Raw genomic sequence first — 18,590 nt, 5'->3', positions numbered from 1 at the left:
CCAACACACTATAGAAAGGATGTGTTCCTCTGGATGTGCAGAGGAGATTCACCTGGACTGCAAGATTTTAGTTGTTGGTGAGATTGTTTTTTTCCCCCCTGGAGTGATGATTAAGGGGTGACCTGATAAAGATGTAAAATTACAAGAGGCATGGATAGGGTAGATAATCAAAATTTGTTTCAATGGTATGGGTATCAAAATCATGGCATGGGTTTAAGATGAAAGGAAAGAGTTCTAAAAGAGTGAATAACAATGGCAATAATGAGTCATGCAGTTGCATCCCAGCCTTGGTCATTCACAATAACCTCCACAAATCCAGTTGCATGCGGCACAATGACGCAGCTCGTAGGGCTGCTTCCTCACAGCACCACAGACTCGGATTCGATCCTGGCATCAGATGCTGTCTGAGTATACGGAGTTATATATTCTTCTGAGAAATGGACGGGTTTCCTCCGGGTGCTCCGGTTTCCTCCCACAAACCAAACACGTGCGGGTTTGCAGGTTAATTGACAGTCTGGGATGAGAAAGTGGGATAACATAGAACTAGGGAGAATGGGTGATAGATACTGAGTGGACTCAGTGGACCGAAGGGCCTGTTCCCACTCTACTTTTCAATTCAAATGACCTGCCTAATTTCCTACTACTATAGATCAAAATAAATGTTCTGGTTTGACATTATGGTTCGTATTTGTACACAGCACCTTTCCAATCTCTTCTGTTTTAAATACCCAGTCTGCCATTCTGGTGAAATACCACTCTGCAAGTGCCAAAAGATAGAAGAAAATATGCTTACTGTATATCCTCTGAACTTAAAATTTAAACAAATTGCAACAAAATCAAAAGGTATTGGCAAAAAGTGATTTAGTATAGTTTGAAGACCACACGGAACATTTTTAATCTTTAAAAGATTAAATTTACCTTTCCGAACAATCTTTTCCAAAATATTGAAGTAATTCTTCTGTGCAGCTCCACTTAAAGAGGTTAACTGCGAGTTTGCTATTAGTTGAAGAAGCTGTTAAGTTAAAAAAGTATTACAAATATCAATGAATTGCACTTCACTGCAGGCTAAATGCACTTATTAAAATTAAAATCGAGAATTCCTTCCTGTTCAGTTGACTGCTTGGCGCAATGAATTACAGCCACTGGCCACGCAATATTTCACCTCTCCACCAATTCCAATATTGGTGGCCAGTGGGGAAGGGGCGTTCTGGAGCCCTAGTATGGGTTTTGTGGGCTGAAGGGTCTGGTTTCCAGAGAGCTAGTATGGACATTGTGGGCTGAATGGATTCTTGGGCTGGCTGCTCAGTCACTCAAGCCTGGTGTGCTGGCAACTCACTCACGGCTGGTGGGCTGACAGTTGACTCATGGATATTCCTTGAAATTCCATTTCAAGCAGGGTGCAAGGCCACCAAATTCAAGTGCCGTTTCCTACCACTTCAAGCAGGGTGCAAGGCCACCAAATTCAAGTGCAGTTTAATGCCATTTCAAGCAGAGTGCAAGGCCACCAAATTCAAGTACAGTTTCATGCCATTTCAAGCAGAGTGCAAGGCCACAAAATTCATGTGCAGTTTCATGCCATTTCAAGCAGGGTGCAAGGCCACCAAATTCAAGTGCAGTTACAATGGGTAGAGGAGATTCGGACAGTACCCTGGCTTATGGAAGGATCGTTCAAAACCTGGATAAGAGAGGGGAAGCAGCTATTCCCGAGTCTGGTGGTGTGTGCTTTCAAGCATCTGTATCTTTTGCCCAACAGGAACGGGGAGAAAGAGAAATGACCTGTGTGGAACAGGTATTTCATTATATTAGCTGCTTTCCCAAGGTAGTGTGGCATGTCGATGGAGTTAGTGGAGGGGGAGTCTGGTCTGTGTGATGGAATGGGCTACTTCTACAACAGTCTGCAATGTCTTGCTGTCTTGGGTAGAACTGTTCCCATCCCAAGCTGCGATGCAACCCAATAGTACACTTTTGGTCCCCTAATTTGAGGAAGGACATCCTTGTGATTGAGGCAGTGCAGCGTAGGTTCATGAGACTGATCCCTGGGATGGCGGGACTGTCATATGAGGAAAGATTGAAAAGACTAGGCTTGTATTCACTGGAGTTTAGAAAAGGTGAGGGGGGATCTTATAGAAACATATAAAATTATAAAAGGACTGGTCAAGCTAGATGCAGGAAAAATGTTCCCAATGTTGGGTGAGTCCAGAACCAGGGGCCACAGACTTTGAATAAAGGGTAAGCCATTTAAGACTGAGGTGAGGAAAAAAAAAATCATGGTGTGATTGACAGGAGAGCGAATCTCAACATTTTTTTAAACATTAATAAGTCTTCTATTTTTCATCGATGGGAAAAATCCTCTGGCCCAGACAGCTGGAGGGGGACTCTGAAGCATGTGGATCGCGCGGGACGGGCGCATGGAGAGGCGTGGAGTTGCGCGTGGTATCGCGCGGCGCTCCAGGATTTCGTGCTGCATGAAATCCTCGCACGGCACCTGAGTGACGTATCGCCTACACACGCTGATGCATTGGGCACACAAGCTGATGTATCGCGTGGTGACGCATGGTTACGTCACCGCGCGTAACCATGCATCGCCGCGCGCCGCAGGGTGTTCTAATGACGTCAAGCACACCAGACGGCATGATGACACGTCGGCCTATTTTACATATGACGCGTAAATGAGGCGCAAATTACGGCAAAGTGGGACTGGCCCTTAAGTCATAAAATCATAAAGCAAAGAATCCAGCCTTTGGCTCAACTCGTCCACGCTAACCAAGATGCCTCATTCAAGTTGATCCCATTTGCTCAACACATCCTATCCATGTATTGAGGTGGTATCTGGACTGCCCACTAAATGGTAGAGGTGATTTCCCTTAATACATAAAGGGGATGGCATTCTATGAATAGATATTCCAGATCAGCGGTGCAGAATTGAGCTACTCACTAACAGGACCCAAGGACGCTGGATTAAATTTAGATCTCTGATACAGTGAGTCGACTGCTCTACCAGCTGCACCATTGCATTTTCTTGAAGAAACAAGCGAAGACTACAAACAAAGACAAGGTGCTGGAGTAACCCAGCAGGTCAGGCATCATCTCAGAAGAACATGCATTGGTGACATTTTGGATCAAGGACCTTCTTCAGACTGATTGCAGGCGAAAATGGCAAGAAAAGGGCAGGTAAGTAATAGTCCAGATAACTGTGGGAGTCAGCAAGTTTGTAGTAGGCACCAGTCGATTAACTATTCTTGAGATTGAGACAGGAATATTAAGAAAGGGAAAGAGAAGTCAGAGATAGTCCAAGTGAATGCAGGCAGAGTGGAAGTTGGTGGTAGAGTTAATGAAATTAGTTCTGCATGGGTGCAGGAAACCCCAATTCAGTCATCACTGTAGTGTTTGGAACGGTGTACTTTTGGATCAAGGACTGTTCAACCTAACCACTAAAAAGGCAGGCATAGCTGGGACCAATGCCAATGCCCATGGCTCCGGGAAACTGGTGACTAAAATTAGAGCACATGGTATTGGAGGTAGCGTGTTGACATGGATAAAAAATTGGTTGGCAGACCAGAAGGAAAGAGTAGGAGTGAACAGGTCCTTTTCAGAATGGCAGGCAGTGGCGATTGGAGTGCCGCAAGGCTCGGTGTTGGGGCCCCAACTGTTTACCATATATATTAATGACTAGACTAAGTGGGACCCGTTGGGTCCCATGTTCACATGGGAGGGCTGTTCCCCCGACGCAATTTTCCACCTCTCCACCAATTCCAATATTGGTGGCCAGTGGAAGGGCTTTCTGGAGTGGTTCTTGGGGTGGCAGCTCAGTCCCTCAAGCCTGATCTGCTGGCAGCTCACTCACGGCTGGTGGGCTGGCAGTAGACTCATGACTATTCCTTGAAATTCCATTACAAGCAGGGTACAAGGCCACCAAATTCAAATCCATGTTCCTACCATTTCAAGCAGGTTGCAAGGCCACCAAATTCAAGTACAGTTTCTTACCTCTATGAGCAGGGTGCAAGGCCACTGAATTCAAGTGCAGTTTCCTACCACTTCAAGCAGGGTGCAAGGCCACCAAATTCAAGTGTAGTTTCCAACCACTTCAAGCAGGGTGCAAGGCCACCAAATTCAAGTGCAGTTTCATACCACTTTCAGCAGGGTGCAAGGCCACCAAATTCAGTGCAGTTTCATACCACTTCAAAAAGATGCAAGGCCGCCAAATTCAAGTGCAGTTTCATTCCACTTCAAGCAGGGTGCAAGGCCACCAAATTCAAATGCAGCTTCATACCATTTCATGCAGGGTGAAACCACCATAAAACCACACAAAACACCACACTCACAGTTCAGTAGACATTCAGTGTGTTCAGTCGATTCACGTGACCTCTCCCTCCTCCATCATGCAGAGACTGAGCCACACCCACACTTCCGGGTTTTATAACCCCTCCCCCTCCCACCGGAAAAGGTGTGGCTTTCATGGCGTGATTGACAGGAGAGAGATTCTCAACGTTTTTAAAAACTAATAACACTTTTATTTTTCATTGTTGGGAAGAATTCTCTACACCTGCTCAGCAGAGGGGGAGTGAGTAAGATGGCCAAAAATCACGGCCGTAAGTGGTAGCGTTTTATCTAAAATCAATATACGGTGCAAACAGGAAGTAAGTGCATTTGCAGTAGCGCCTTTTAACTTCAAGCCAAAGCACCCAAGCCACCATTTGCAGTAAGTAGTGCCTTTCAACTTCAAGCCAAAGCTCCCAAGCCACCTTGCAGTAAGTAGTGCCTTTCAACTTTAAATCCAAGCTACCATTTGCAGTAAGAAGTGCCTTTCAACTTCAAGCCAAATCACCTAAGCCACTATTTGCAGTAAGTAGTGCCTTTCAACTTCAAGCCAAAGCACCCAAGCCACCATTTGCAGTAAGTAGTGCCTTTCAACTTCAAGCCAAAGCACCCAAGCCACCATTTGCAGTAAGTAGTGCATTTCATCTTCAAGCCAAAGGTCCCAAGCTACCATTTGCAGTAAGTAGTGCCTTTCAACTTAAAGCCAAAGCACCCGCCACCATTTGCAGTAAGTAGTGCCTTTCAACTTTAAAGCAAAGCTCTCAAGCCACCATTTGCAGTAGTGCCTTTCAACTTCAAACCAAAGCACCCAAACAACCATTTGCAGGCAGTGCCTTTTAACTTCAAACAAACCATATTTTCATTTTCAAACCACATTAAGGGGACTCACAGTTGTGTAGACATTTGTTCAGTGTTATTCAGAGCTCAGAGAGACGTGACCTTTGGCTTCATTCATCTTGCAGAGACTGAGTGAGGCACAACACTTCCTGGTTTTACAGTCCCTCCCCCTCCCTCCAGCAGGGGCAGCAGAGAGAATGGTGAATTTTTAAAAAAACATTAATATCTCTCTGATTTGTCATCGGTGGGAAAAATCCTCTGCACCCGTAAGGCGGAGGGGGCCTCTGAGCGTGGTGGCCAAAAATGACGGTCGTAGGTGGCGGCGTTCTGTCGGAAATCGCAGCACAGTGGGCCAAAAGCAGTCAAGATCAGAGTTTTAGTAATATAGATTTGGAAGAGGAAATTAGGAGCAACACTAGCAAGTTTGCGGATGACACAAAGCTGGGAGGCAGAGTGAACTGTGAAGAGGATGTTAGGACGTTGCAGTGTGACCTGGACAGGTTGAGTGAGTGGGCAGATGCATGGCAGATGCAGTATAATATAGATAAATGAGGTTATCCACTTTGGCGGCAAAAACAAGGGGGCAGATTATTATCTCAATGGGGTTAGGTTAGGTAAGGGGGAGGTGCAGCGAGACCTGGGCGTTCTTGTACACCGGTGACTGAAAGTTGGCGTGCAGGTACAGCAGGCAATGAAGAAAGCTAATGGAATGCTGGCCTTCATAACAAGAGGATTTCAGTATAGGAGTAAAGAGGTTCTTCTGCAGTTGTATAGGGCTCTGGTGAGACCACATCTGGAGTATTGTGTACAGTTTGTCTCCTAATTTGAGGAAGGACATCCTTGTGATTGAGGCAGTGCAGCGTAGGTTCACGAGATTGATCCCTGGGATGGCGGGACTGTCATATGAGGTAAGAATGAAAAGACTAGGCTTGCATTCACTAGAGTTTAGAAGGATGAGGGGGTATCTTATAGAAACATATAAAAGGACTGGACAAGCTAGATGCAGGAAAAATGTTCCCAATGTCGGGCGAGTCCAGAACCAGGGGCCAGTCTTAGAATAAAGGGGAGGTCATTTAAGACTGAGGTGAGAAAAAACTTTTTCACCCAGAGAGTTGTGAATTTATGGTATTCCCTGCCACAGAGGGCAGTGGAGGCCAAATCACTGGATGGATTTAAGAGAGAGTTAGATAGAGCTCTAGGGGCTAGTGCAGTCAAGGGATATGGGGAGAAGGCAGGCACGGGTTATTGATAGGGGATGATCAGCCATGATCACAATGAATGGCGGTGCTGGCTCGAAGGGCCGAATGGCCTCCTCCTGCACCTATTTTCTATGTTTCTATGTTCTATGTTACACTTTAAACTTGAAGAAAATGTGAGTGGTCAAAAGAGTTGTTGAAAGGGAGCACAAGTTCGCCAGGCAGAGGAGAGCATTAGAGGGAAACTAATTTGATCTTGTTTTAAGGAAGAACCGGGAAGCCTCGAGACCTTCCTGGTGGTGGGGATGTAGTTGTAAACGCATTGGACGTCCATCGGTACTTCATTTAAGTGAATGGATTTGCTCTAGATACAACGGGATACAACGGGGAATTACAGACCAGTTAGTAACGGGGAATTACAGACCAGTTAGTCTAACATCGGTAGTGGGGAAACTGCTAGAGTCAGTTATTAAAGATGGGATAGCAGCACATTTGGAAAGTGGTGAAATCATTGGACAAAGTCAGCATGGATTTACAAAAGGTAAATCATGTCTGACGAATCTTATAGAATTTTTCGAGGATGTAACTAGTAGCGTGGATAGGGGGAGAACCAGTGGATGTGGTGTATCTGGACTTCCAGAAGGCTTTCGACAAGGTCCCACATAAGAGATTAGTTTACAAACTTAAGCACACGGCATTGGGGGTTCAGTATTGATGTGGATAGAGAACTGGCTGGCAAACAGGAAGCAAAGAGTAGGAGTAAACGGGTCCTTTTCACAATGGCAGGCAGTGACTAGTGGGGTACCGCAAGGCTCAGTGCTGGGACCCCAGCTATTTACAATATATATTAATGATCTGGATGAGGGAATTGAAGGCAATATCTCCAAGTTTGCGGATGACACTAAGCTGGGGGGCAGTGTTAGCTGTGTGGAGGATGCTAGGAGACTGCAAGGTGACTTGGATAGGCTGGGTGAGTGGGCAAATGTTTGGCAGATGCAGTATAATGTGGATAAATGTGAGGTTATCCATTTTGGTGGCAAAAACAGGAAAGCAGACTATTATCTAAATGGTGGCCGACTAGGAAGATGCAGGAAGATTGCTCCCGATGTTGGGGAAGTCCAGGACAAGGGGTCACAGCTTAAGGATAAGGGGGAAATCCTTTAAAACCGAGATGAGAAGAACTTTTTTCACACAGAGAGTGGTGAATCTCTGGAACTCCCTGCCACAGAGGGTAGTCGAGGCCAGTTCATTGGCTATATTTAAGAGAGAGTTAGATGTGGCCCTTGTGGCTAAGGGGATCAGAGGGTATGGAGAGAAGGCAGGTACGGGATACTGAGTTGGATGATCAGCCATGATCATATTGAATGGCGGTGCAGGCTCGAAGGGCCGAATGGCCTACTCCTGCACCTAATTTCTATGTTTCTATGTTTCTATCATCCATGGCTTATTGAGTGCAAACAAAAGTGTTTTTGGCCTGCAAGTGCAGCATAGCTCAGGCTTTACAGCTGGACTAAACACCAAGAGATTAGATCTACAAACTCATCAATCTCACCACTCACCTACACGCCAGGCCAATTGATAGTGGCCAATTAACCTACAAACCCACACAGCATTGGGGTGTGGGAGAACCCAGAGGAAACCCATGCAGTCACAGGGATTACAAAACTCCATGTAGAAGTCACAATCAACCCTAGTCTGTGGAGCTGCGACGCAGCAGCCATACTGGTTGTACCAGTTTGTCATCAGTAACAGAAAAGCAATTGAATGTATTGGAAGCTCACCACCACACTACTTTTGCTAATTCAAAAGGCATATATACTCTCTGCAATTCAGAGAGTAGTTTAACAACTTACTTTAACAACATAGTTGAATCTTCTCATGTCTTCAATTGCACTTGAAAAATCCAAACGGTTAAACGCTTCTCCCAGTGTACAATAACCATGTCTCTGGAAGTGAAGATGGAAGATTTAAAGACAAATTGCATTCAAGAGATTGGCAATGACAGCCATGTACAAAAACAACCTACTTCTCTAGTACTTCCTTTATGAACATGGATCCACTTTTCCCGATAGAAGTCTGTAAAAAAAATAAATCTGAATTGGAGTTTATTTTGTGAATACGTTTTAAAGATTGACACTTTCTGTAGATTGATGATGCATGTGAACCAATCACACATAAGCCAGCATCACTAACTCCACCCCACTATAACACTTATACTAACACTCGTTCCCGGCACTGGCAGTTCGAGCAGTTAGGATGCACTGACAACCTGTTGTCATCAACGCTGTTAAGTTTTAGTGCTCATTAAAGATGTGTTTAAATCAAACACGGTTTCTGAAGGCAGAAATATACTTCCCACACTCAAAATCAGAGTGATAGTGTCGAAACAGGCCCTTCAGCCCAACTTGCCCACATCGGCCAACATGTCCCAGCTACACTAGTCCTACCTGCCTGCACTTGGTCCATATCCCTCCAAACTTGTCCTATCCATGTACCTGTCTAACTGTTCCTTAAATGTTGGGATAGTCCCTGCCTCAGTCATCTCCTCTGGCAAGTTGTTCCATACACCCACCACCCTTTGTGTGAAAAAGTTAGCCCTCCTCGATTCCCCTACTCTGGGCAAGAGATTCTGTGCATCTACCTGATCTATTCCTCTCATGATTTTATACATTTTCATTTGTATCAAATCATGGCCAAGGAAGAAAATGGCCTACATCGACACTCCCCGACTTACACAAGGGTTACGTTCTGTCAACCCTTACGCAGTCAGATTCTACACATCAGAATCACCTCAAAACCAAATAGAAACAAAGACCTGCAGACGCTGGTTAATATACAGTCAGGCAGCATTTCTGGAAAACATGGACAGGTGACTTTTCTGGCCAGGTCTGATTCAGTGTGCCGAGTTGATCTAGCACTTTGTGTCGTTTCACCTTGAAACTAGGCGCCAATGGCGTTGGTCTGCACCAGTGAGCCCTTCTTCACCAGTTGCCACACTATCCGATTGACACAACTGTTGTTGCGATCGTATTGTAGTCCCTGGCTGACCGTGCTTCCTTCCGGCCGCCTCCACCGACAGGAATCTCTCGGTCGCGTGGGGCTCCCTCCCCACTCATCAGCTGCTGCTGCTACTTCTTCCTGTCAGCCGTCTCTTTGTCCATGCCGGCCTAAAGAAAACGCCGTCAGCCAGGGGCTACAAAGTGATCTAGTTTTGGACGTGTAGAAAGGAACTGCAGATGCTAGTTTATAACAAAGATGGATACAAGGTACTGGAGCAACTTAGCAGGTTAGGCAGCATCTCTGGAGAAAAGGAACAGGTGACCCTTGTTCAGAATGACCCAAAACAGACTGTCTTGTCATTTTCCAAAACAAATCACTCATGTCTTCCTACTGTGAATCAGCAATTCTGATCTTAACAGATAAGCTTGATTACTGCATGGAAATTAGAACATTCAAGGACCAAAAATATTAGCAAAAATAAACAGCAATTTAATTTGGGACTAAACACAATGACTAAATAATACATCCAGAAAGTGTCAATTGTTCGCTTTTAATTGAAGGTGAAAAATCTTACATTCACTTTGTGTGCTAATGTTAAAGTGATCTTTCTTCCTCTTTTTTGCTGCCACCTCACAGTCTTCAACAATTTTATTGTCGTTGCTCTCTTGTTGCAATCTATGGCAAAACATAAATTATGTCAAATATGTGTTAAACAAAATATGCACACATATTTTGAAAAGAAAGGAAATAGTAAAAATTGGAAAGAGCCATGGTTTTCAAGGGAAATTGGACATTTGGTTCGGAAAAAGAGAGAGATCTGCAATAATTATAGGCAGCATGGAGTAAATGAGGTGCTTGAGGAGTATAAAGAATGTAAAAAGAACCTTAAGAAAGAAATTAGAAAAGCTAAAAGAAGATATGAGGTTGCTTTGGCAAGTAAGGTGAAAGTAAATCCAAAGGGTTTCTACAGCTATATTAATAACAAAAGGATAACGAGGGATAAAATTGGTCCATTAGAGAGTCAGAGTGGACAGCTATCTGCAGAGCCAAAAGTGATGGGGTAGATATTGAACAATTTATTTTCTTCGGTATTCACCAAGGAGAAGGATATTGAATTATGTGAGGTAAGGGAAACAAGTAGAGTAGCTATGGAAACTATGAGATTCAAAGAAAAGGAAGTACTGACACTTTTGAAAAATAGAAAAGTGGATAAATCTCCAGGTCCGGACAGGATATTCCCTAGGACATTGAGGGAAGGTAGTGTAGAAATAGCAGGGGCTATGACAGAAATATTTCAAATGTCATTAGAAATGGGAATAGTGCCGGAGGATTGGCATACTGCGCATGTTGTTCCATTATTTAAAAAGGGTTCTAAGAGTAAACCTAGCAATTATAGACCTGTTAGTTTGACGTCAGTGGTGGGCAAATTAATGGAAAGGATACTTAGAGATAATATATATAAGCATCTGGATAAACAGGGTCTGATTAGGAACTGTCAACATGGATTTGTGCCTGGAAGGTCATGTTTGACTAATCTTCTTGAATTTTTTGAAGAGGTTACTCGGGAAATTGATGAGGGTAAAGCAGTGGATGTTGTATATATGGACTTCAGTAAGGCCTTTGACAAGGTTCCTCATGGAAGGTTGGTTAAGAAGGTTCAATTGTTGGGTATTAATGGTGGAGTAGCAAGATGGATTCAACAGTGGCTGAATGGGAGATGCCAGAGTAATGGTGGATGGCTGTTTATCAGGTTGGAGGCCAGTGACTAGTGGGGTGCCACAGGGATCTGTGTTGGGTCCACTGTTGTTTGTCATCTACATCAATGATCTGGATGATGGTGTGGTAAATTGGATTAGTAAGTATGCAGATGATACTAAGATAGGTGGTGTTGTGGATAATGAAGTAGAATTTCAAAGTCTACAGAGAGATTTAGGCCAGTTGGAAGAGTGGGCTGAAAGATGGCAGATGGAGTTTAATGCTGATAAGTGTGAGGTGCTACATCTTGGCAGGACAAATCAAAATAGGACGTACATGGTAAATGGTAGTGAATTGAGGAATGCAGTTGAACAGAGGGATCTAGGAATAACTGTGCACAGTTCCCTGAAGGTGGAATCTCATGTAGATAGGGTGGTAAAGAAAGCTTTTGGTGTGCTGGCCTTTATAAATCAGAGCATTGAGTATAGAAGTTGGGATGTAATGTTAAAATTGTACAAGGCATTGGTGAGGCCAATTCTGGAGTATGGTGTACAATTTTGGTCGCCTAATTATAGGAAGGATGTCAACAAAATAGAGAGAGTACAGAGGAGATTTACTAGAATGTTGCCTGCGTTTCAGCAACTAAGTTACAGAGACAGGTTGAACAAGTTAGGTCTTTATTCTTTGGAGCGCAGAAGGTTAAGGGGGGACTTGATAGAGGTCTTTAAAATGATGAGAGGGATAGACAGAGTTGACGTGGATAAGCTTTTCCCACTGAGAGTAGGGAAGATTCAAACAAGAGGACATGACTTGAGAATTAAGGGACAGAAGTTTAGGGGTAATTGTTCAAGCGCTTTTGATTGCAACATGCGCCTTAATTTAGTTCAACAAAGAAACTGACAAGTTACTAAACATGAGGGGGAACTTTTTTACTCAGAGAGTGGTAGCTGTGTGGAATGAGCTTCTAGTGGAGGTGGTGGAGGCAGGTTCGATTTTATCATTTAAAAATAAATTGTATAGTTATATGGATGGGAAAGGAATGGAGGGTTATGGTCTGAGTGCAGATAGATGGGACCAGGGGAGTATACGTGCTCGGCACGGACTAGAAGGGCCGAGATGGCCTGTTTCCGTGTTGTAATTGTTATATGGTTATATGGTTATACAAACACATGCAAAACCATTTACAACTAGCTAAAAATATTAGAAACAAGCAATGATTCTGAATAATAATTTGAATTTATTAAAATCATGAAAAGTCAATGAAACAGTAATTATATCACTGACAACTGAGTTATTAGCCATAGTAGCAACATAGAAATAACATTACGTCACAATTTACGGTTAAGGAGCTGGAAGCTGCAATCAGTAGACTCAAGGCTAGTAAATCACCAGGCAGCGATGGGTTTCCACCAGAATGGTACAAGGCCTTTAAGAAAGAGCTAACACCTCTGCTCCTGTCTTGCTTTAACTGGACCCATAAAGAGGGCAGGGCTTCCCCCATCATGGAAGGAAGCAATTATTACCATTTTACCCAAGGAAGGCAAAGACAAAGAGCAATGTAAACATTTCAGGCCAATCTCAATTTTAAATGTAGACTACAAACTATTTACCTCAATCATTTGCAAAAGACTCGAGACTTTTGTACCAGATCTGATTAATGAAGACCAAACTGGATTTATTCGGGGGGATCAAACACAGGATAATATTAGAACCCTCCACATTGTGGATAATGCTCAAAAAAAGGATACAAATATGGTCCTGGTCCGTTTAGATGCAGAAAAAGCTTTTGATAGTGTTAGTTGGGTATTCTTATATGAAGTACTGAGGAGATTTGGTTTCAATGAAGATGCAATTCGGTGTATTAAAACAATATATCAGGAGCCTACAGCTAGGATTAAGGTAAATGGAAACATATCAAAAAGGATCCAGTTAGAGAGGGGCACAAGGCAAGGATGCTGTCTTTCACCTACTCTCTTCGTTTTGTATATTGAACCCTTAGCACAAGCAATAAGGCAGAGAGAAGACCTGCAGGGGGTCAAAATAGGGGGGAAAGAACATATCATTAGTCTTTTCGCTGATTATATCATTATTTTTCTTGAACGACCAGATATATCTCCCAAATCTAATGAACCTATTTGAAACATATGGATACTACTCAGGGTATAAATTGAATATAACAAAAACACAAATTCTTTCATTCAATTATTCTCCATCCCAACAAATCAGAGATGCATATAATCTGAAATGGAACTCTAAAATGATGCAGTATCTTGGTGTAACTATAACCAAAACACTTTCCAACTTGTTTGAAACTAATTATAACAAAATTGGAGAAAACATCAAAAAGGATGTTGAGAGGTGGTTGACCCTTCCCCTAGACTTCAGTGCCAGAATACAAACGGTAAAAATGAATATCCTACCTAAACTACTATATTTATTCCAATCTCTCCCAATTAATGTCCCCCGAGATAAATTCATAGCCTGGGATAAAATGATCTCTAGATTCATTTGGAATAGCAAAAAAACAAGAATAAAACTAACAACACTTCAACTGCCGAAAAGCAAGGGTGGAATGGCTTTACCAAATCTGAGGAAATACTTTTATGCAGCTCAACTCAGACCTCTGGCTTGTTGGTGTAGACCTGATTATGAATCTTGATGGAAAGAAATGGAAAGGGAGATACAGGGTTACCAGACCCAGATTTTGGTGGGAGACAAATATCTGAGAGGGGCTTTGAGACATGCTATGGATCCAATAGTAGCATTTACGTTAGAAATATGGAATGTTATAGTGGAAAAATACAAATTAAAAAGAGGGGTTCACGCATTGAAGTGGTTCGCATATGACTCAAAGTTTAAGCCAGGGGTGTATGATTCAAAATTCAAAGAATGGGCACAAAAAGGCATAACGGCAATGTATACAGTTTCAGAAAATGGCGAGTTTATGAGCTTCCAAGATTTAAAGTCAAAGTATGGTCTCGAAAACAAAGATTTATTTTGATACTTGCAATTAAGAGACTACTTTACAAAAGAGATAAGGCCAGAACTAGATGATCAAGGTGATTGTGGATGCATACAAACAGAAGGGGTCTCGGGTCATCTCTGCTTTCTACCAAGCTCTGGTGGGAAGCGGGGGAGAATCAACGCTCTACATAAAAACAAAATGGGAAGCAGAATTATAGATTCAAATAACAGAAGAAGAATGGTATCAAATGTGTGAAACACAATGTTCCTCCACAAGCTCACTAGTATGGAGAGAATTTTGCTGGAAGAATCTATCTCGCTTTTTTATAACACCCTAAATAAAAAGCAGACAACTTGCTGTCCAACAACACTGTTGGAGGCTGTGTGGGAGTACGGAGGCAGACCACTCACATATTTTCTGGAACTGTGTAAAGATAAGGCCATACTGGGAAAATGTTAACGCAGCTGTAAATAATATCTTGGGTTATAAAATCCCAAATACCTGCCCTGTGATGTATCTGGGGGGTATTAAAGATAGTGTAAAAATAGAAGATACATATTTGATTAAAGTTTTGCTTGCAGCAAGTAAGAAGGCCATTACCAGGCAGTAGTTTAATGAAAAAAGTCCAAAACAGGAACAGTGGTTAGAAATTGTGCGAGACATCTTTAATATGGAGAAATTGACATATTCCTTGAGAGTCAAGGAGAATTCATTTGAGAAGATCTGGGAAAAAATGGACTGTTTATTTGAGCCATGACACAAATTAGATAAATGCCGAGCTAGATATGGGAAGATTGCGTTATACAGAACTAGATGGTATGTTTGTATGAATGTTGAATTGTCTCCAGATAACTAATCAATGTAATGTTTTTTCTTTTTTTAAATTGGTAAATGAACCACACGGTCATATTCCAATTTTTTTATTAATTTACTTTTTTTTTTCCCCCCGATCTACTTATTTTTTAATTTTGATTGCTGTTTTTCTTACTTTGTTTTATTTATGGTGATGGTGTTGCACTGTTTTGTATATATCTTGTAGGGGGCGCTCCTCTGTGTGCAGCCATGTCAGCAGCGCGTCAGTTTTTCCAGCTTTTTTTTATTTTTTAGTATGTTTTAAAGTGTGTATTTTGTGTTTCTTCGTGTGTTTTGTGTGGGGGGTGGTGTGGGGGGGTGAGGGGGAAACCGCTTCGGTCGCCTCCTCCATGGAGAGGCGACTTTTTCCAGGTCGCCTCCCCCGTGGCCTAACATCAAGGATCGACGCGGCCTTTCCCGGAGACACGCCCGGGGCTTCAGCGGCGGGCGCAGCGTGGACTCTCGGCGTGGAGCGGGCGACCCTCGCTGGGGCTCGCTGGAGGGGAGCGCTCCGTTTCGCTGGCCCGGGGCAGCCGGCAGCCTGAAGTCGCAGCCTGAAGCCGCGGTCTGCAGAGCTCCAGCTGGTGCGGCGTCTACAGCCCGGGATCCCTCGTGGGGGACCCGGGGGAAGAAAAAGCCATCACTGCCGGCCCGCGGCCAACTTCTACCGTGGGTGCGGCATGGACTTACCATCACCCCTGGAGGGGAGCTTCGACCGCCGGCCCTGCAGTCTACGGTGCTTCTGGCTGCGGCGGGGACTTTAAATCTCGACCGCCGGCCTGCGGCCTACAACAATCTAAAGCCGCGGTCTCCGGTGAGGAAGAGCCGACCCTGGACTGACTGGACTCTGGTCCTGTACACGGGGGGGAAATGGAGGAGGACTGGCCAAATTTTTGTGCCTTCCACCACAGTGATGAATGCTGTGGTGGATGTTTGTGTTACAGTTCTATTGTGTGTTCTTTATTATTGTACTGCTGCTGACAACCCAAATTTCCACCAACCCTGGTTGTGTGGCAATAAATTATATCTATCTATCTATCTATATATCTCTTAAAAATCAATAAAAATTTAAGTGTTAAAAAAAAGAAATAACATTGAAATACGTGGAATTTAGTTTTAAAAGAGCTCCAATTCAATGTTAGGAATACGGTGTTTTTCCTCTAAAGCCAAGTTCAAAATGTATTATATTTTAATATAATAATACATTATATTGTATATTGTATTAAATATAAGGTTATAAGGAATAATAGTAGAATTAGGCCATTCGGCCCATCATGACTACTCCACCATTAAATCATGTCTGGCCTATCTCTCCCTCGTAACCCCATTCTTCTGCCTTCTCCCCATAACCCCCCACACCTGTATTATTCAAGAATCTATCAATCTCTGCCTTAAAAATATCCACTGACTGCCTCCACAGCCTTCTGTGGCAAAGAAGTCCACAGATTCACCGCCCTCTGACTAAAGAAATTTCTCCTCGTCTCTTTCCTAAAAGAACGTCAATCAATTTTGAGGCCATGACCTCTAGTCCTAGACTCTCCCACTAGTGGAAACATCCTCTCCACATCCACTCTATCCAAGCCTTTCACTATTCTGTATGTTTCAATGAGGTCCCCACTCATTCTTCTAAACTCCAGCAAGTACAAGCCCAGTGCCGACAAACGCTCATCATAGGAATATAATCATCATAGAAAACATCATAGAATATAATGCATTATATATTTTATACCAGAGCCTATCATCTGTATTAGGCTAGTTACTGGAGAGGATTCGGAGGGATATGTATTAGGATAGACTGGGGCTGATGAGGGATAATTAGCATGGTTTTGTACATGACAGGCTATGTCTTATGAAGTTTATTTATTTAAAGAGGTATTCAATAAGGTTGAAGGGCCAAGGCCTTTGATATGGTTGAGAAACAAGGAAGTGCAAATGCTGGTTTACAAAAAAGTGCTGGAGTAACTCAGCAGGTCAGGCAGCATCTCTAGAGACCATGGAATGGTCTTTCGGGTCAGGACCCTTCTTCAGACTGATGGGTGCTCTTAAAAATCTGAGGAAGTATGTGCTGATGTTGGAGAGGGCCCAGAGGAGGTTTATGACAATGGTCCCAGGGATGATTGGGTTAACCTATGATGAGCGTTTGACGGCACTGTGAGTGAACTCACTAGAATTTAGAAGGATGATACATAGAAACATAGAAAATAGGTGCAGGAGGAGGCCATTCAGCCCTTCGAGCCAGCACCGCCATTCATTGTGATCATGGCTGATCGTCCCAAATCAACGATGGAGGACCTCGTTAAAACTTACCAAATAGTGCAAAGCCTGGATAGAGTTGATGTGGAGAGGATATTTCCACCAGTGGGAGAGTCTCAGACCAGAGACCATAGCCTCAGAATAAAAGGACGTACCTTTAGAAAGGAGATGAGGAGGAATTTCTTTAGTCAGTGGGTGGTGAATATGTGGAATTCATTGCTACGGAAGGCTGCAGAGGCCACGTATATTGATTTTTTTTAAGGAGGAGATTGATAGATTCTTGATTAATAAAAGTGTCAGGGGTTATTGGGAAAAGGCAGAATGGGGTTGAGAGGGAAAGATAGATCAGCCATGATTAAATGGCGGAGTAGACTTAATGGGTCAAATAGCCTAATTCTGCTCCTACAACTTATGAACTTATGAAAAACATTTTGATAGAGAATGTGTTCCAAGGTTTATAAAGAGAGCATGTTACAAAAGCTTTGCCTCCTGCTGGATGAAGATATGGCTGCCAATATTGATGCAAAGGATATTCTAGAAACCAAAATAGGAGGGTTACATTAGTCGTGTGGAAGGTTTATACCTCCACCAACTCAACAGTCAAGGTGTTACTCAGGTGGAAGGAGGGATTAGAAATAAGTGCTGACTTTGCCAGTGATGCCCAGATACCAAGAATGAAAAAAAGCAATAGATAAAAACATTTAAATTGCACTAAGGCCAAAAGGAAAATGCAACCCTCGACTGTTTTAATAACAGAAATTAACAGATTCTGTGGAACACTGACAAAAAACCCCTCCTAAAGAGCCATCTGTGGAACCAGGAATAAAATATCAAGAACACTGTGTGCAAAAGCCATAAAATCTGCAATGCATCAATCTGGCTTGCGAGTATACTGGAAAAATGGTTGATGGAATTAATACAGAGAAATGTGAGGTGTTGCATTTTTGGAAGACTAACATGGGCAGGATCTACACAGCAAATGGTAGGCCTCTGGGTGGAGTCGTAGAGCAGAGGGATCGAGAAGTGCAGATACATAGTTCATTGAAAGTTGCACCACAGGTAGATCGGCGTGGTCAAAAAACCTTTTGGCACACTGGCCTTCATCAGTCAGAGTATTGAGTATAGAAATTGGGAGGTCATGTTGCAATTCTACAAGACGTTGGTGATGCCGCATATAGAGTATCGTGTTCAGTTCTTGGCACCATGTTATAATGAAGATGTCAAGCTGGAAAGAATTGCATTGATTTATAAGGATGTTGCCATGATTGGGGCGCCTGGGCTACAGGGAGAAGTTGAGCAGGCTAGGATTCTATTCCTCGGAGGGCAGGTCTTACAGAAGGGTACAAAATCGTGAGAGGAAAAGATCAGGTAGAAGCACAGTATCTCTTGCCAGAGTAGAGGAATAGAGAACCAGAGGACATAGGTTTAAGGTGAGAGGGATAAAGATTTAATAGGAACCCGAGGGGTAACTTCTT

The 18,590-nt window shown here is 43.1% G+C and overlaps 1 protein-coding gene across 6 annotated transcripts in view; it reads right to left on the bottom strand.

The window, feature by feature from the left end:
- Positions 1-18,590, bottom strand: part of fbxo25 (F-box protein 25) — a 44,992-nt gene that overhangs the window by 23,579 nt on the left and 2,823 nt on the right. For all 6 annotated transcript variants that reach the window (XM_033021690.1, XM_033021691.1, XM_033021692.1 and 3 more), the window contains exons 2-5: positions 9,925-10,025; positions 8,377-8,426; positions 8,204-8,296; positions 919-1,012 (exon numbers count right to left, since the gene is read on the bottom strand). In XM_033021690.1, the coding sequence (XP_032877581.1) occupies positions 919-1,012; positions 8,204-8,296; positions 8,377-8,426; positions 9,925-10,025 (338 nt within the window). The remainder of the gene's footprint in view (positions 1-918; positions 1,013-8,203; positions 8,297-8,376; positions 8,427-9,924; positions 10,026-18,590) is intronic.

Source organism: Amblyraja radiata, chromosome 5 (genome assembly GCF_010909765.2).
Source record: "Amblyraja radiata isolate CabotCenter1 chromosome 5, sAmbRad1.1.pri, whole genome shotgun sequence".
In the NCBI taxonomy this organism is placed as follows: Eukaryota; Metazoa; Chordata; class Chondrichthyes; order Rajiformes; family Rajidae; genus Amblyraja; species Amblyraja radiata.
The sequence above is the reverse complement of the archived record's forward strand: the minus strand, read 5'-3'. Positions and strand labels throughout refer to the sequence as shown.